The 20,068-nt window shown below is 42.3% G+C and overlaps 1 protein-coding gene across 2 annotated transcripts; it reads left to right on the forward strand.

Moving 5' to 3' along the window:
• Positions 1-340: 340 nt before the first annotated feature.
• On the forward strand, positions 341-16,915 carry rgmd (RGM domain family, member D). 2 transcript variants are annotated; one of them, XM_086116590.1, is made up of 5 exons: positions 341-395; positions 4,505-4,545; positions 8,206-8,354; positions 12,064-12,575; positions 15,555-16,915. In XM_086116590.1, exons 2-5 carry the CDS (start codon positions 4,508-4,510, stop codon positions 16,230-16,232), a joined length of 1,377 nt encoding a protein of 458 aa, XP_085972716.1. In that variant the 5' UTR covers positions 341-395; positions 4,505-4,507; the 3' UTR covers positions 16,233-16,915. The 2 variants fall into 2 exon arrangements, with proteins under 2 accessions (XP_085972716.1, XP_085972715.1); XM_086116589.1 differs by lacking the exons at positions 341-395; positions 4,505-4,545 and having other exon boundaries at positions 8,127-8,354.
• Positions 16,916-20,068: the final 3,153 nt, after the last annotated feature.

Consider the following 20,068-nt stretch of genomic DNA (forward strand, 5'->3'; position numbering starts at 1 on the left):
CCCTTTCCAAAAGTGACAAATGCTTTCAAGCCTTCTAATAATCTATAAACCCCAAGAAGCACAAATGTAGCCGCGTGTGTGCAGTTCGGTTGTTTGCAAGCATGTGCCGATCTGATTAATGTCCTTCAATCTTTTTTCCATTCGGTGCGAAGCGCCCAACCCAGATATGTTGGAATTAGGCCTCATCGCTCACTACCGTCCTACTCGAATCAAAGTGCCGATTCTTGAAACAGACAGCTGCTGTCATGTGCCTTGTTTCCAATGGCTATGTGTCCCCGTGGCTGTCCTAGTACTTAGTTGACCAGCTGAGGTTGTCGGGGAACGAGGGGCAAACTGTTGTCAGGGAGCGGCGCGTCAACTCATACATAGTAGCTCATACCAAACGCAGGCTTACGGTAAGTTTTCCTCTTTTCTTTCTCTAGAGTACTCCTGAGAATGCTCCTTGAGTAAAGAATTCTCAGAAATCAGTCACTGATGACCGTCTTTAAATGCAATTTTTCAATGAAAAAGTGTCAGTAAAATGTTCTGGAAATTGTGCGTAAAAAGGAGATCATGAACAAATTAAGGGTGGCTGAAGCTAGCAGTAAGTTCACGATTTTCAACGATTTACACTTGAGCTGAAAGGAACAAAATTATTGTATGTATTTGTTATATAAACGTATAAGAATTTGCTATATTTTCCCAAATGAAAATACATTCCCAGCATTGCCTCGTTCTTTCACGCTCTGAGTCCAGTTGGCTGGTAATGCCACATACGCTTGCCACGTTCCTCCACATTTAACATCCTAAGACCAAGTCAAGCTGGAGGTAACATTCCCTGAATGCCTTCTTGGGCTAAAAGTTTTGGAGATTAAAGCAGCTAAATATATATGTATGCTGCAATGAGTTATTGTCTGCCCATCTATTTTTGGTGTGGGTTAGTTATCTGGGTGGGCCCCGGGCAGAAATAATACCAACTGTTGAGTACTAAGTACAGATCGGGTTTACTCATCTTGCTCATATTGTAACAAATGCACATTCAATCAACTAAAGAGTGAGAAAATAACCACTGTTGAAATCGCACTAATTGCAACGTTGGAAAGCAGTCCGCGCGTCTCATTCCTGGGTGGTTAGTAGACTGTGGCTAAAATGTCAGTAAGTTGACATCTTTGACAAAACAACCGAGTTTTACACCACAAAGTTTGCTGTGTTCAGCCTGAGCAATAATAGAGACTTACCTCCCAGGTACATTAAAAAGAAATCCCCATCTACATATTTGTCACCACATCATGAGGCAGTCAGATGTTACACGTTATAGTAATTGCACCTCTTTTACATTTCCATGACAATTAAAAATGAAGAAAACCTATCAAACAGGCATGACAGAATGCAATTTTTTTTGAATCACCATTATCTCAACAGTAAAATCTTGGGTTCACAGTTGAATTTTTAGATTCGACTGACGTTTAAGGATTCAATATCAAAGGGGGGGGGGGGCTTAACCATGAAAACACATGCACACAAACACAAAGGCAGCCCTGCGGGTCAAAGTTCAAATGGGTCTGAACTACCCGCCTCAACCCCTTGGACTGAGAACATCACAAGTCCCTCTGTGTGCTGCTCTCCATTTATTTTACCCATCATCCCTCATCAGACCTGCGTGACCCCGTCACCCCGGAGCTAGGGTTACCTTGTCAGTTGACTGTCTCTTCACGTGCACTGAGCTTGAAGCTGTGTCAACACTTGATCTGCAGAAAGGCAAAAGAAAGAAGAGTCACTTGTATGTGATTGCAACAAAAACAATTTGTTTCGACTTCCTATTTTTGTTCCAATTCCCGCCTGCTTGATAGAAATCTCAGCGGGAGTTTGAACAGACAAATACTAGGGCGCCATTTTATGAACTAAAATGTTGTTTTACTGGGTAAAGACATAGACTGCCGTGTTAGCTTCTATGCTAGCCACAGACTTAGGTTGTTACATGCTAGTCGCTCAAAAGGTGGAGTGTCACGTGCATTCTTATATTTCACATGAAATTGCTAGTCGAATTTCATTTTACAATCGCTGATAGTTATTTGTTAGTTAATAGTTTAAAAAAAAAAGAATTGACAGAAAGTTAAGCTAAGAGCGTCTTTGAAGACAGTTTTATTGTTTCCAATTTACTGATAATGTTGAAATGAGTGTGTTCTATACGTTGGACATTCCACTCTTCTGATATAAAACTAAATCCATGATGAGTTGATTTACATGCGAAAGTTGTTGTTTACGCAAAGGAGAGGAACCACATTGCAGTGCAAACAAACTTGCTTGGATACCTGTTGAGGGCTGCCTATCAAAACACTGCAGAGCCACCCGCCCCCTCCCTTGTGTGTGCTGTCAGCTATCATTCAGGGTCCTGCAAGTGGAATCCTTGAGAGGAGATGCTATCACCCTAGGCCCGTATGCATTCACACCACAGTTGCCCTTATCTGTGTCGAGATAACACATCTCCTTGACAGGCGAGAGACCCGAACCACACTGACACACACTCACTTTCTGAACCTGCTATCTCATTTCTGCTCTCAGCTGTTTTCTACGCCTTTTCATTTCGCAGAGAGAGATTATTCGAAAGAAACAAAACGGGCCAATTTGTTCCTCTTCCTGTTTAAAATTCAATAAGTGTGTCCCGTTGCAGCTGAGGCAGCAAAGGGCGCGCGCTGATACGTGATTGCGATCTCTGATGCCGGCCCGCGGCAGAAACGTGACACGCCTTTGAGTTGACGGCTTTGGACGAGCATGAAATGGGGCAAAGCGTCGGAAGCGTGACGGATCAACAATTTCCTGCGACAATTTCCATTTTTATCACATTGTAAACATTGCATTTCCCGGTAAACAATATTTTTGAAGGTTCCAGCGGCTGTGTACACACACGGCAAGAGCGGACTCGCAAGCGATGTACAACTGAGCAGAAATCTCGTGATCATAAGACATGTAAAGCGCATAGTTTTTGCAAAAGATGCAATAAATTACAGTGATGTAGTCACTTCGAAATACTGTGAGCACCCACGTATGTGTTCTGCGGACATTTTTTATTTCGTTTTAAACTGCACTTTCCCTTGGCAGGCCTTGTAATGTACAAACAATATTGTTTACTATCATTCCATGAGTGTATCCAAACAAATGCTTCACCCTCCTCCATCTGCAGTGGAGTAAATAAACACGCCAGCCGCTATGTGTACAAATAGGGTCTAAACACATCGAGGGGCAGGCGCGAGTGTGCGTAATGTCAGCACAGTTGCACGTTGTGACAGTCCCGAGCCGGCGGTGTTTTTCAGGCCCTGTCCACCAAACCGCAGCGCACTGGGCCTAATAACTAAAAACAAGCATCCCGGTGTGGAACTGGTCCCACAGTGTGAGGACCGTAATGAAAAACATGTGGAGGTGCCTAGACACACAGAGGAAACCCAATCCTTCACCCCCCCCCCCCCCCCCCGCACTCCCCATTTCTACACCCCACCCACCTATTCCTCCACCCATCCCCCATTCCTTCTCGCTTCACTCGACATTCTCAGCTTGCTCGCTTTGCCTTAGGTTTTGAAACTTCTCTCATAGAAGAAGCCATTTAAGGAGCTCATACGTCTCAAGAAGTGATAAACTTCATTCCTAAAAGTATTTGATTTTGCTTTTAGCGTTGTTGCTTTCCCACTCTTGCAATGCAATCTGCTCATGAGGAAACATGGCAAAAGAAAGGTCTTTCTACTCACATCAAGTCTGACAGGCAGTGCAGGCCTTCCTTTCATGTGTTGAAGTCATCCCTATAGTCCACCTGGATCAGTCAGCTCTGTGCTTCACTGATCATCAGTCTCGCATTCATTAGTAGCTTGCCAGGTTGCGGATGTTCTGCTCTCCAACTTAATTTCGCAGCTCTATTGTGACCTGAGTTTTTTTTTTTTTAATATCCCAGGTCAAGATGACCCTAGCGTGCATTTGTGCTCCATCAGAATCACTCAGTTATCATGAAAATGTAGCTGAATAATAAAACTGAGGTCTCAGTCCAAACATTTACACACATATTACAAGGACAAATTTCTTAAATGCTTTGTCTTCATTTCATACATTTTTCTTTTCAATGGACAGATGTGACTTGGGCATCTCCCACTCCTGCGCTCACTAAAGTGTCTGTGATAAGTGGTTAGACGATAATAAATAATTGTTTATATGGATTTATTGTTTTGATTAAAGGAGTCAATTTGATCATATATACTGTATATTGCATTAAAAATATGTGATAGTACACTGCCAGTTTGTAAAATGAATCATGCTGAATCAACATTACTTGTTATTTAAGGCAAAAATGTCATGCTAACATTAGCCAAAAAGTGGCATCGCTAACATCTACGTAATACAATGAGTATAACATTCAATAGGAAATCTCAACTTTTGGGGGGTCTGGGGGGGGGGGGGGGGGGGTAAAACTGTGATGTCTCAACAGCTCCTCGTGGTGACATCTTTCTCTTTTAAAAAAGTAACCCATGGTCTGTCCTTTTAGGAAATGCAGTCAACTGGTCGAGAGGACGAACAGTGTAGCAGGTGAGTGGTGTTGCCGTTGAAAATGCTCCGCTGTACATTGATGTGGGAGCCCAAAAAACCCAAACCGCCTCATCTAAACTGTCAAAGGGAAAAAGCAGCATTTGCATCAGTTGTTTGGTTAACTACGCTGTGATTATGTAACATAGTTGCACTGGAAATGCCATGAAAAGTGCACCAACCCTAACCAAAGCGAGACAGTTATTCATGGAAAATGATAACAATAAACAGTAGATGCTTGTTGTTGTTTTTTTTTTAACTACGTAGTTCTGGGCTCTAAATGGTGAGCATCCATCGGGTGTTCAGCGACCAAATAAAATAATGCTCAACCACACTTTGACGTAGAAAATGTGTTTTAAATAATTAGGTAGGTGATGTGCATCCATCACTATGGTAACGTTGCTAACTATTACTGAATTTTCAGTCACCTTTGCGGGTCCGTGTGAATGTAAACTACTCAAAATCGCAAAAAAAACAAAACAAAACCAAATTTAAAAATCCATACCCGTTTTCACTTGGTTGGTCTGATGTCAACATACTCTCAGTCTATGTTATTTAGGTGGATTTAAAACGTCAGCATTGAGCCCATCAACAGAGTTAGCCCCTGAAATTAGCTGAACAAACAGACTAAAGCCAAGCTCTCCTGGGAATAAACTTGGCACACTGGGTCCAGTGTGACAGGGCTCCTTGTAGCTCCGAACAATCCAAATGTTCCACTTGGGTTGAGCTGTCTTCGTTTTCCCCCCCTCCACTCTATATATCAGCCCCACATCAACATGGGCCCGTCAAGACCTTTCACAAGGCTGACAGGCCACCTGAATCACACAATTGTGCGGCTGGAGGGGCCAGCGTGTGTACAGAAGACGCAGTGATCCAGCAACTGTCTGGGTTCACTTCTCCTCTCTCTCATAAAGTCAGCGGGTCCAAATGTTCCAGCTGGACCAAAACAACACATTAACTTTTAATCCAATTCAAGTAAAAAAAATAAAAATAAAAACAATTATACAACTGTTCGGTTTTTCATAAGCCCAACATTTAATAAGGTAATGGTGGGGCGCATTAAAATTCTTGCTTCGCATGGCTCAAATAGCCCACAGCACGTCCCAGGTGAGGGCTGAAGGCTTGAGTGGCCGTGTCTTTGCAGATGGGCCGGCCTCACAGCAGCTGTGCAAATGAAAGACAAAGTGTCGTTGAAGGAGTGAGCGAAAGAGTGAGAGAAGTGGAAAGTTGGCCACAAACGGTAAAGAGTAACATACAAGTTGCTCGTTGGAAAAGTCGCGGAAAAAGTCACGGGCGCTCAGAGATCTACAGTGAGAAAATCCTCTACTTGAGCCTTTTGCTGTCTCTTAATCCATAATAACAAATCGATAAAGCAACCATATATCCTGATAATCCAACGAACCAATCAAAACAATTTTGATAAAAGGGGGGAAAAAATCACTCTGAACACACAAAAGTTGTCCTTCAGTCTCAAATTTATCACGCCGGCCATTAAGCGAGTCATATTTCCAACACCATGAAATGTCGTTTTATGGAAGCCGAGTTAGATATAATGTGTTAGTTTGCACCCACAACTGTGTGACCGAAGCACCTTCAGGAGTGAGAAAACAACAGGTGATCGCCTCCCGGTCTGATGCTGAAAACACACCAACATTTGTCTTCAGGAGGAGGGAGGGGGTGTCAAAGAGGACAGATGGCAAAAATGCTTCATATGTAAAGTCGAAAGCATCGCAATGACAAACTAAAATGACTGTTTGAGCTTTTAGAGGCCAACTGACACAAGAAGATTGTGTTATTGTCTGTTATAACATGCAGAATTTGTATAAGGGCCACACAAATTTGCAAAAAATATTTTTTTTAGATAAAAAAAAAGCTGAAAAATTAATAGAAATTTTTGAAAATGTATGAAAGCAAAGTAAAACAAGAAAAAAGGCTCAACTTTACCAGAATATCATTTTACATTTCATTTGATGAGAATCGTCATAATAGCGGACAAAAAAGTTGAAATGTTATATAATTAGTCTGTTACAAGAACTAGTCATGTTTTTTTTTTATTAAGTTGTATTAATACGTGACAAATTTACAGAAATAAAGTGTTAATACGAAAGTCTTGGTGGGCCGCGTCCCCACCCACGGGCTTCAAAGTGACTCATTTCTGTGAAGCATGGCAGAAACAAAGGAGAAAGTAATGACCTGTGACTGCACATGGAAAGAGGAATAACACCGCTGGCCTTACAATCCATTTATTTTAGACTTAAAAAAAACCCAGCTTTGTTGCATGTTGTCATCTACATCTGCCGGGGGAAAAAAACGACATTTCAGCCAACAATAACTCCACTTCATGTTTCAGGAGTTGTAGGAATGGGTTCCAGCTCCCCGCAAACCCGAATAAGATATAAACTGTCTAGAAAATGGACAAATGGATGCATTGGCAGGAGTTAAAAGTGATGTTGCTGGGCAAAATTTCACAATTACTCAGTACTCTGGGAATTTTTCACTGAATAATTTGTCTTCACTTATGTTTGATGTTAATACTTAGCATCAAACAACTCATTCAGGATCCTGCAACGAAGGTTATGACTTGAACAAATCGATAAGAACATATTGTTCCAGTGCTAAATTGGCTCCCAGTTAGCTGCAGAATAGATCTGAAAATTGCACTTACTGGTCTATTAATGTCTGAATGGCATGGGTCCGAAACACAGGAAATAAACGTGAAGTGAATATAAACCTAGTTGGGCACGATGGTCTTCCGTCTCAGGTCAGTTAGCTTCAAAGTAAACATGGCGAAGCAGCATTTAGCTATTATGCTGCAAGCACTTGGCATAAGATGCCAAGAGAAGTGAAGTCAGCACCGAGTGTCAATGGTTTTAATTCCATTTTTTCCCCCAATACTATTGATCAACGTCTTTTAAGCATTCAACTAATTTTCCCCATCAATACTTTTAGAAATCTACATTTTCTTTGCTTTTAAATGCCTTTAAATTGTTTATTTGTAAACGTGTTTAATTGTCAATGTACATTATTTTCATAACTCTTTTAATAAGCTACTTTTGGTCTCTTTGCAACCTGGCTAGAGCCGGATGGATTTGTGAATTGCTCAAAGGAGTTCTCCACAGTATCAGATATCCGGGGTTGTGTGAACTCACAAATACTGTGAGAAGTCAGTTTGCAAGCAAGGTTATGGCCTTTGAATGTCTTTAGCTGTTTGTAAATGATTTTTAAGTGGTCTGCTTTTGGTTGTGCACAGCACATTGAGTTGCCGAGTGTATAAATGTGTGATAAAGTAATTTTTGGGAGGACTACTTCATACTTTTACTCGAGTCCTACAATTTCGTCAGGAACTGTATTCTTACTTTGAGTTTTTGGCTACCTTCTCAGCCCACCTCTGCAAACAGATTCTCGTACCAACTCCGATCATGAAGCACACACCATGAAGCAATTTTGCAATGTCCTCAGCCACCAAGTAAATTGCAATTGCCACTGCATGTAAATATGAAGTGGTCAGTGGAAAAAAAAAAGGAGTCTATTGGCCAGCCATCAGCTCGGGGCCTCAGTCTCCACTCGAAACCCCTCCCCACAGAACCGCCTTGAAGACAGGGGCCCCTTTTGAATGACAGCGCTTGGGGAGGGAGACAAATTTTGCTCTGATTTCCCCCGCAGCCGCAACGTCGATGAGAAGCAGTCGAGCAACTCCATTCTAACTGAATGGATTGGCATGGGGAGAAGCGGACCTCAGATCACGGCTAAGCTGCAGCTTTGGGACTGTGTAACGCTGACGATGGTTGTCATTTCGCTGCTCTATCCACCAGGTAAGTGGATGCGTGCGAGCCGTCCGGCCAATTCCGTGCTGCTCCGCTCCGAGCCCGACGTGCCGAGCGATGGCGCTCCTAAGTCCTCAATCGGACCGGGATGTGGAACAAAAAGTTTGGAATGTCTCCTTGCGTTGTTGTGCTCACCTGAAACTTGCTCGCGTTTCCCTGATGTGCAACTATTTTATGATCTTGGCGTTACACAGCCGTGTTGGAAAAAGTTGTTGAGCCCACCGCGGGGACAAAGTACCCCTGCCCCTCACTTTGCTAGCCCAGCAGCGTGAGTTAACGCAACTTTGACTCCCCTTTTAGACAACACTTGGTCGGAAATTCTCGAAAATAAAGAACACCATATTTTAACCAACCACCGTGCTCGAGTTAAGATCAACTTCGCTGTTTTGCTTGAAACGAAATTTAGTTACGTTTTTTTTTTTTTGGAGTGGTGGGGAGGGGGGTTAGCTGCTAGCTAGGGTCGCTCACGAGCGTCCAAGTAAGCAGTCAAAAAAAAACCCACACCAAATGTTGACTTTATTTTAGGACAGCGAACGAGGCTGAATGTTTTCGTCACAATTTACGAATGGATCGCGTGTACTCCACCTTGTAGTGGAAGCAAGTTGCACCGACGGTATTTTGGTGCTTGAGTTCTTAACTTTATTAGCTACCATGAATAGAGGAGGTGGAGGGGGTGTCCACTGTGGAGCTATTTGGCACGACACGAGAAACCTAACCACAAAGCCGCCTCTCGGTGGTAGAAAGATGTATGTTTCTTTGTTGTTGTTTTTTTTTCCTTAAGTCATAGCTTTTTGAGAACGTTAAAGGTTCGTATTAAGTACTTGGTATTGGGGAAATACTCCTCTTGGGACACGCACGCACACACCCAATGTATTTTTTGATTCCACAGGTTGAAATTGGTCAAAGTAGTAATTGTTTTTCGTTTTTTCTTGCTCGAACAACTATTAAGAGTTAAACTTTGTCTGGAAATATACAATAAAAGAGATTTGGAGTCTGTGGGAAAGTTGTGTGAATCATCTAAGAATCTTCAGTTCTTTGAGAATTTCTAAATGGTGACTTTTTATTGTTGATGTATCCCTTTATTTGGGTCACTTGTGTAATAGTCGTCGTAGTACACTCACTCTCCTGACTTTAAATCAGGTTTCAGCCATAGAAAATGGATGGATATATTTCTTTATATTTTGACATATGCATATTGATCTGAGGATTTTGTCTGAGTGGAGGTCTGTGGATGGAGCTCAACTTCTCATAGCTGACATCATTGTTGCCTTCCTTAAACAGGCTGAGATTGAATAAATAGTCTGTTGGTTGCGGCCAAGAAGAGCACGTCATTTTGCTTCCATTGCTGCAAAATGTGACTAATAAGCAATCACTTTTGACGGATTATTTTTTAATGACCGATTTAATCAGTGACCATGCCCATCTCTTTGTGGTTATTCCAAACCACATTGTGACCACAAAAATTACAACATTGGGTGCTAAACATCTGCTTTTAAAACAACTCATCCCCATCTTATAACTGTCAAATAAATACAAGCAGGCCCTTCCTGGTCATCACGCTGGTCCCAAATGAAGATTGTGTGGTCATTTTGGGAGATGAACCATAGCTGATGGTTTCTCATGGCGATGATTGTCAGTGGGTGTCATTCGGGGCAGACTCTGCTGACCCCGATACGAGGCAGCCGAGGCCCGTTGGAATTCCGAGGAGGGATGTTGAATGCCTCCAGCTTGACCTCCTTCACTGCATCTCTGTTTTATCAGGGCGAGTGCTGAAGTGCCGCGGCGGTGACGTGCATTAATCATCTGTCACCCCCCACCCCACCCCACCCAGTCACACAGAGTCACACCTCTGTGAAAGGGAAGAGCTGGTTGTGTGAAAAATTCCCATGGACAGGGTTGACAGTGTCTTGTCCAAGATGTCAGCTTTGGCGGAAACTGGTGACATGGAATGGCATCCTCGACTTTCTCTAAAAGGGTTTTCCAAAGTTTTTTTTAAGTATTACCGAACCATGAATTAGTACTGTAAACAGCACATAACAATGAACACAATGGAAATGAAACAAAAAAACAAAAAGACCTTTGACAAGAAATCATGTGCCTTGATGATCATAAAATCAGCCTACTATCAATGTAATGGGTATGGAGCTACTTCTCTAAAAATGAAAAGGGTGAAAAGAAATTATTCTCGCTTTTGCAGGTAGATGCAGGCGGGCGTTTCTGAAGTTTGTTCAGCCTGGGCAGAGGTCAGCGCACGAATGAGTAACATTCCAGTTAATGAGATTTGAGTCGGAAAGTAAACCGTCCAAAGAAGGCTTTTTGCACATTGTATTTTTTTGTCCTCACTCCCATCAGATAGAAAGATCATTTTTCTGAAAGACTCCAGTTTTAATACTGCAAGTTCCCAAACAGCATGGCCCTAATATTTCTCGTGTTATCTGCCTTGGTGTGCCATATAGTATAGTTATATTGGATTGAATATGGACCTCAACTATCTCAGTAGTAGCAGCCAAACCAACTTAAACACCCTCAGGCTAACCAACATAGGTTGTTTTCATTCTAACGGTGGAATCTTTTTGCTACTTCTGGGAGGGCTTTTGAAGAGGGAAAATTTGGAAACTCGTACGCTCAGGTTTTAATGACTTGAGGGTGATCATGGAGACTTGTCACTCAAGGTGTGCTAAACTGATCAGGTGGGCATAACAATCCACAAATTCTGTCAATTTTGTGAAATGACAGAATTCATGGACTCAAAGTTCGTGATCATTTTCATTGTAGTGTTTTATAGTAAGTTAGAGTTGGAGGTGCATGGGCCAAGGAAGAAATATTGCATGGATTAGGCAGGGGTATGGCAATCGTTTAATTAATCGTTAAGAATTGTATTGGGCAGCACAGTATCGACTGGTTAGCACATCCGCCTCACAGTGCAGAGGTGCAGGGTTGGATTACGGGCCTTCCTGTGTGGAGTGGAATGGGAATTTGACATCTAATAGTGCTAAAATTTGCACCCTAACCCCCCAATCCCTATCCCCCTGTGGCTGTGTGGGTTTTCTCCGGGTATTCTGGTTTCCTCCCACATTCCAAAAACATGCATGGCAGGTTAATGAAACACTCTAAATTCTAGATGTGAGTGCAAATGGTTGTTTGTCTATGTGAGCCCTGCGATTGGCTGGCAACCCGTTCAGGGTGTACCCTGCCTACTGCCTGAAGACAGCTGGGATAAGCGGATTAGAAAATGGATGAATGGATGGATGTTTTGATAATTGATTAATTGTTTTAGTTTTTAATCTATGTTTGTGTGTAGCCTGTTCTCTTAATATGAAATAATATCATCCTTTTGAATACAGGGATGGAAATGCAAGTATTTAAAAAAAATCTGATTAATCAATTAATCGAAAAATAATTACAGATGATTCAACTCCTATAATAGTAATGATTGTTTGTTGCAGCCCTAATTATTTTTAAAACGAGTTCAGAAAATTTACAGAGATTATACCACGGTTTTCAAAAACAATAACAATTGATTATTTCAATTGAGCATAATCAAGTAAACGTAGCCAATTTCCCTAAATTGAATAAAAGTCGTGCATATGGAGGATTTGGTACTTGGCCCAATTAGGATTATTTGGCCTTGGCAGAGGAACATTACAGATATCCGAGTTCTCTCTTTAATGCTCATGGTTTTGATTTTGTTTTCCAGCTTACTGTCAGCAGTGTCGCATCCAGCGCTGTAATGCCGAGTACGTGGCGTCTACTTCACCTTCAAACGGCCTGCAGGAGGACGCGCCACCCGACGTGGACTACTGCATCGCGCTGCGGGCCTATGCCCTATGTACCCGACGGCAGGCCCGGAGCTGCCGAGGTGATCTGGTTTACCACTCCGCCGTCTTCCGCATCAAGGAGCTATTCTCTCAGCACAACTGCTCCAGCGACGGACCCACATCCTCCGCCAAGCTCCCCAGCACATCCCGTCCGGTTGTGTCGGAGCTGTGCAACTACGAGAACAGAGTTCTTGCCGCCGGTTCGGGAGGCCAGCAGAAGAAGTATGCCCACTGTGGATTATTCGGAGACCCACACCTACGGACTTTCCGGGACGAGTTTCAGACCTGCAAGGTGGAAGGGGCATGGCCTCTGATCGATAACCGCTACCTGTCCGTGCAGGTGACCAATGTGCCCGTCGTTCTCGGCTCCAGCGCCACTGCTACCAGCAAGGTAAGGATAGCCAGTGTGCTAAGATTACAACTCGGAATAGGCACAACAATCAGTCAAAATGATTGTTGCATCATCATTTTAAGGCAACTGGGGTTTAAAAAAAAAGAGTGCAGCACAGTGTTCCCTGCGGGACTGAACCCTGCCACCAATAGCGAAAACCTACAAGTAACCAATGCCCCATCAAAAATATTTATAATTGCCTATAAAAGCCACAAAACGGCAGCAAAACACTACTCACTTCAGCAAAGTTCCGTGGTAACAAAGATGCCACAAGGTGGCGGAAAAACACTATATGAAGCTCCTCAATTCAACACAGTTACTTGGAAGCAAGATGGCATCAAAGCAATACTTTGAGACAATGCCTGACCATAACAACAGCAACTAATAGAGAATACGTTTATTCACTCTCAATTAGTTATCAGTCTTAAGAAAAACAATGCGCTAAAGGCTACATCCACGAGACCTAGTATGGCCATTCCAGGCAGTTCTGTACGACACTGATGAAGTCAACAGAAATTCAAAACACCCCTTCCATACAAAATAATACAGAATGTAAAACTGTTAATCGAGGACATCTAGTCAACCTTTGAGCTGCTTATCTTGATCCAAAATAATTCCTAGCATGCAGGCTGTGTTGTGGAACGTTAGCATGCTAGCTCAAGCCTCATCATAAGGTACCAAAACATGTGAAGTTAATTGTCATTCCACAGTGCCTCTCGAGTCTCCCCGGCATTCCTGCCGTCTCAGAGCGGCCTGAGATCTACGAGGGGGGAGAAAGAAAGAAAGAAAGAGAAATGGGGAGCGAGGAGGGAGAGTCCTTCACCGGCGTTGAATCACTGACATGCTTGAGCGCTCTACCTTTAACACATGGGTGGTCATATGGTAGTGATTAACGCTCACTCAAACATTCTCCGCTGCCTCAATCTGGAATGTTTTTGTCGCCCCTCTGGTCAAGTAATTAGCCTGGCACTTTCTGTGTAAATGTGGAACGATGTGGAAAAATAGAAGAATAATTGGAAAGGTGTGTCTTTCACTGTCATAATTGCTGAAAGAAACAGGAGTAAATTGACACGCAAGAGTATCCCAAAACTTTTCAGCTGAGCCATACTTGACAAAATACACCCTGCATTGCCATAATATGGAGATATTCTGTACATAGTCATGCTAAAGGACACGTGGATTTTTTATCCCAAAATCAATGGCGTGCCTGCTTGAAGACACTTGGCGACTTCAGAAAATGACCTGACCCATTTTGAGCCAGAGTTTTGGAAACCCTGACCTCAAAGAAACGTGTAATTAAACTGGGGTAATTGCTATGAAGGTTAATTTTAATATCAACCTACACAAACATCTCGGGAAATTAGATTTTTATTTAATTCCTGTACACATATTCTCAGGATAAAGGTCCACATTTTTGTTATATGACATTAAAACGGAACCAAGCCCCATAGATTAAAGTAGCGCTCGTTTGTGTGTTTTTCCAAAGCCTTATGCGAACCTGAAAGTGAGTGGAGGTGTATCTCTGCCAGTACCCGCATTGCCACCATCGCGCCTTCTGAGTTGGTTTCAACTTGCCAGACTTCAGACAGGAAATCATCCATCATTGTACAGTATCCCTTCCAAAAGTGTAAACGCAACAGAGGCGGGCGCTTTGTCAGGTACTTTCAAAGAAACGGCTGCTTCGGGATCTCCTGATTTGTTTATTTCGTTTTCAGAGCTCAGCTGGGATACAAATCACTGTCACTGCTCGTCCAAGTGCGGGCACTACAGTCTGACGGGGGGGAGATAGCGGCTCATATAACATGCTGGTTGTTGTTGTTTTTTTTTTTAAACGTAGGGGCCAAATGAATGGTGGGCTGGCCGAAGATGATTTCAGCTAGGAAAAGAAGCCAATGAGATTTACATGTTTGGTTCTCTGATGCCACCGTGTGGTCATCATGGTCCTGCATTTGATTAATTTTAGGACCAAGGTGGTCCTTCTAAGGCCATTTAAAATTCGTGACAAAATGATGCAACAATCAATTAAATGTCGAATTTGAGTGTTTTGTGTGCTGAAGTTTTAGTCGGGCCACAGAGGTATTAAGATCCTTGTGAAACTGTTTCTGTGTTCTGGCAAATAAATCAACTTTTTGGGGGCTTCAACGTGCTCTGTCTAAACTCACAACAGTTTTACAAACGCATGCATTCTGAAAATGTACACGCACACACAAACTCTATCATGGCCATACAAAATCTTTGACCCTGCCACCAGGTGTGTCTGATATCATGACGGGAAGGTGCACTCCAAAACCAAAAATCTCACCAGGATGAACAATCTAAAATGACGGCAAAATAGACTTGTTCTTTGGTTGCCGAGAGGTTTCTTCTGACCGGAATATCAATTTGCTTTCAACAAAAATTGTTTAAAAAAAATCTAAATTATAATTTGTGATTGAGGCTTTAATCCTGGTTGTGAGTCAAATTTAGTTAAAAATAAGAATTGTCATAATGTTATAGGTGTGGGTCAAATAAGTATGCTAGTTTTAAGACTGTGATGGGTTTTGAGGCTCGATACAGAAAGAACATTTTGCCAATTCAAATGTTCCTATTCTTTTGTGAGATTATTTAACTCAAATTGATTTATATATTCGTTTTTGATTTTTTTTCTTTTGTGACAATTTCTTTTCTGTGTCATCAGCCCTTATATATTGTTAAAGTTTTGTTTTAGGAGGATTTGGGCAACTTCTGCTTATTTATCAAGTGGCCAAGTGGCCCGCTTCAAATGCTCTTGCAGGCTTTCGGTTTTCCACCTCTAGTTGAGGCTTTTTTTGTTTGTTTGTTTTTAAGCGTTCAAGTAAAAGTACTATTTTATGGATGGAGATGATCATGGTGACTTGACTTGGATTTTTTTTGTTTGTTTGTTACTGATTCAATTGAGTTATTCGATTAATCATTCTTGATCTAGGTATTAATATATATATTTTTTTTCTGTGTTTCCAGATTACAGTCATCTTCAAGTCATACCGCGGCTGCACGGACCAGAAAGTGTACCAGGCCACGACGGATGACCTGCCATTGGCCTTTCAGGACGGTACTCGCAGCGGCGGCGAGAGCGGCAGCCTCACCATCACGGAGCGCGGCGGCTCCGGAGCGGGGCGTCAGGTGAAAATCCAGGCGCGCTACATCGGCACATCTATAATCGTTCGCCGCGTGGGCAGCTACCTGACCTTCGCCATCCGCATGCCCGAGGACACGCTGGACTTTTCCGAGGACAATGGCGGCCTGCAGCTCTGCCTGCATGGCTGCCCGCGCAATGAGCTCATCAAGGAACACACGTTGGGCCGCCAGAACCAACAGCATCGGCAGCCCGGCGCCGCCACCGAACTGGGCCCGCTGCGTCCCCCTCACCAGGTCTACACAGTGGAGAGAGCCACGGCCAAGTGCCGAGAGACTCTGCAGGTAGAGGACGTTTACTTCCAGTCCTGTGTGTTTGACTTGCTGACAACGGGAGACCCCGAGTTCTCCATGGCAGCATACGGCGCCTTGGAGGATTTAAAAGCGCTGCCGCCCAGCAAACTCAAGCAGAACTCCCCGAGGAGTCCGCGTCTTTACAACCGAGGGGTATCACAAACAGCTTCTGTTCTCACACTCCTACTCCTCATTGTGCTGCTTTTGTAAAACAAAAAAGATATATATACGTTTGCGTGTCCTGTGTACGTAATATGTTAGATGAAAAAGACAGGTGGAAGAATCACCAGCTTGAGGAAAGAGTGACAGACCATCGACTTGGAATCTGGGACTGTTGTTTTAGTTTACAATCTGCCAAATTGGATTCACGCATGACAACATCCTGTCTTGTCATTTGGCTTTTTTTTTGTTTGTTAAAAGCCGTTTGTTTTTGTACATATAAATATTTCACTCCATCTTTGTCATACTGCGCACACTCCGCCATGCAGTGTCTCCAGTCATAGCAACAGCACTTACAGTGACAGTATCAACAGCATGTTTTGTGTATTTAAATGTGATTGCACAATGCGGCATGCTAAATACACAAGCTCCAACAACTGTATGTAAAAACTACCTATCCACTGTACAGTCTATACACGTGAGGTACTTGGTCTATTCTGTGAACGGCTCCATCTTCAAGCTGTTTGGCTTCCAGTTCGAAAGGTTAAGGGGGGGTGGGGGGAAATCTATAATATATTAAAAGAGTGTATATACGTGTTTCATATTGTGTACATTGGCTGTATAGTTGTTTAACTGTAATATGTGTTACGTTTGTTGTGTTTGTAGGCTATTTTAGAAAATAAACTAATGTGTTGTTCCCTATGTAATTTTATATATTAAAGTGTTGGACACTACTTCATTGTTTCCCTGCTGTTTGTCTTTTATTGCCCTCCTTTTATAGATTCAGTGAAAGTGGAAGGTGTGAGTCAGTTACATACATTTTCACAGTGAGTCTTCCTGAGTAGGTGGTCCTTTTCCATTTTTACTTCCAGGGGGAGCATGACCTGACCAAAAAAAAATAAGTGTTTGGGTCAAGACCTTTTAATATGTGAAACATCGAAAATCTAACTTTAATAGTCTTGTAGTTCTTAATATGTCCTGATGGGGTCCTCATTCCATAAGATCTGAAAGCTTGACTTCAAATAATCAGCAAAGCTTAAGATTCCACCAGCACTATTACATTTACAATTTGTCGTTATTGTATGAGTCTTACGTTACATTGCGAGTGTGACACCACGTCAGATACAGGGTAGAAAGATAAAAACAATCCTGAGTATGGTGGGGTATCAAATACAAGGATACACAGGCATTCAAACTACTATTCACACAACAATCACGGTTTTCTACTTAAAACGGCCCAAAGTAGGACTAACCCAGATTCTTTTGACTCAACCACTTTAAGCTTTCGCTCAATTTTAGAGAAAAGTGTGGAGGGGGTGGTTTAAGGTGCATGTGAGGCAGAGGCTCACCTGCATCATGAAGATTAAAAAAACGAAAACGAGTCAAAAAGAGGTCAAAACTATTGTTTGCAATGCTACTAGTCTAAACACGCCATTCTGATTATGGCCATCTTGCCGCTTTGTGTCGACTGAAAAACACCTGACAGTTGCCCAGGGCCCAGGAAACGATCAATTACAGATCAGGTTGTGAATGTCACATGACCAAATTCAGAATTTTTTTTTCTTACTTGACTTCCCCTTTATTAAAACTCTTGTTCATTTTAACTCTCCTCTCTGATCTGTGCTTTGTATTGATTTTCTTTCGCTTTGAATCCAATAATGTCCATTATTTCATTGGCAAAACTGTTGCATGTACACATTTTAGACGCAAAGTGTGGCAGCGAGCAGCATCACGTCATTCACCTCACATTGCGAGATCCTTTACTAATGATTGCTGAAATGAATGGACTACAACAGAGGAAGCGATCTGGATTTGGCATGTGTATGTTTTTGTCGCTTTTCACATTTCCAACATGTTTTCAGACAAATTTAACATGCCTCTAATTTTCTATTACCAGGCTTATTGAATTTAAAATGTTACATATTGAGTGTTGCTGATCACATTTAAACGTCAGCTAAAGCGCAAGGCGTGAGACAGTACCGTACTTCTTCACAAAGTCGAATTTACCATTCGACAACCAGGTAACTGCCTCGACCTCCGAACATCTCATAGATATAGATAAATAAAAATACAATTACAACATTTGTTAACATTTGGTTTGCATTCACATCTTTAAAAGTACATGAAAATGCTTAATCTTGATCGTTTTGATCGCTGCGCAGTCTCTTCCTCATGAAATGGACTTGCCCATTTTATCACTGGACGTGTTCAGACTTGATTCAGGAAAATGATACAAACGTGTTGGCGTGCTTATGCTGTGAGGAAAATGAAACAAGAGCTGCAGTCCCTTCATTCATTCTATGTTGCGCCAGGTGAAAGCTAAACGCACAAGATATTACAGTGGACCCCTGCATGCTCGCAGTTTGGCACTTGATGAGACGCATTTTGACAGATTTTTCTCAATAGTTTTAAACATTTAAAAATATATATTTGTCGTGTTTCTTTACCTCTTATTAACACACCTGGACAGACCGGAATTGCACCGTTCCCCTTCCCGCTTTGTTTTACCCTTTTCCGGGTACACAAAGTCACATGCAATTACGTCATCACGTAATTTAGACGTACATTCAGGAATGCCATACACTACAATATTTTTATTTGTTTGTTTTTGTTGGTTCACTCCCATTGTTCCCAAATTTCAAAGACACATATTGAATGTTTATCAGCGTTCTTTCACGAATTTTGGGTGTTTAACCCTCAGGCCCCCAAATCAACTCAATGAGCGTCAATTATACGCAAATGTTAGGTGTTCGCGGGCCTGCTCAGGTCTTATTCCCTACAAAGAGCAGGGGTCCAATATTTTTTTAAAAAATGTCTCAAAACTAGATTCATAATGGGATTAAATTAATTATGGAAGCCCCAGGCCAGTAACCAGTTTTAAAGGTCAGGTTGCTAATTTAATCTCAAATACACCACCCTGTTTGGCTCATAAATTTCTTGATCGGACTGTAATGCCAGGACCTCACCGCTTGCCACTGGGTTAGGCTGTGATATGGAAAGATTTAGAGTACTGTAAACGAGTGAATGGGGTTCGAGTAAGGTTTGTGCCAGGGCTTTATTGGGTTCCCTCCAGGATAAAACAGACAAGTTGTTGTTGATTTTATTGATGGATTGAACATGTAGAATAGTGATGTGTGAATGCAATAAATCTGATCATATTTATGGACGGTAAAACCTCAAGGATGCCATATGGGCAACAAATCTGATTTACCTGCAGTGTGAACAAGGCCTTAGAACTATTGAATGCATGGCATGTCGCACCATTAGGAATGTAAGTCTGCGCACATTAACAATTCATGTGCTGTAATTAGCCAGACATGGACGGAAGGAATTTAAATTGTCAGCTGAGAGCCAAATGATTTGTCACATACACCATCATACTTAATCCCCTCACGTCTTGCTTAGTTTTACAAAGCGAGGATTTGGAACATGGACGCCGCTGACATGTGTCACCGCACTTCATTAAAGGGCCTCACAGATGCTATTCTGAAGAGGATGCAGCAGGTGACTGGATGGATGTGCGCCATGGTTGACTCGTGACTGGCTCTTAAATTTCAGGTTTCTGGCGTCAGTGTCACGGCGAAGTGACGGCAATGTTTGCAGTGGGGGGGGGGGCAGATGCTATTTTTAAAACCGCTGCAGGCCTAGTCTTGATTCATGTCATGTGTTGAGGTGACAGGCAGCGCCACTACAATGCCATCATAAACTCACTAGAGCACCTTTCTCTCTTTCACATACAGTTGAAAGTTTTTGACAACTTGGGTGCATCCAAGGTTGTTTCAATCCATTGTTTCAAAATAGAGGTCCACTTTGGAAACATACTTATACTACGCACATTCATTTTCTGGTTGTATTTTAAAAACTCAGTGGATGTGTTTCTTCGAGGT

Source organism: Hippocampus guttulatus, chromosome 7 (assembly GCF_054856545.1).
Source record: "Hippocampus guttulatus isolate MCC_2025c chromosome 7, RoL_Hgut_1.0, whole genome shotgun sequence".
In the NCBI taxonomy this organism is placed as follows: Eukaryota; Metazoa; Chordata; class Actinopteri; order Syngnathiformes; family Syngnathidae; genus Hippocampus; species Hippocampus guttulatus.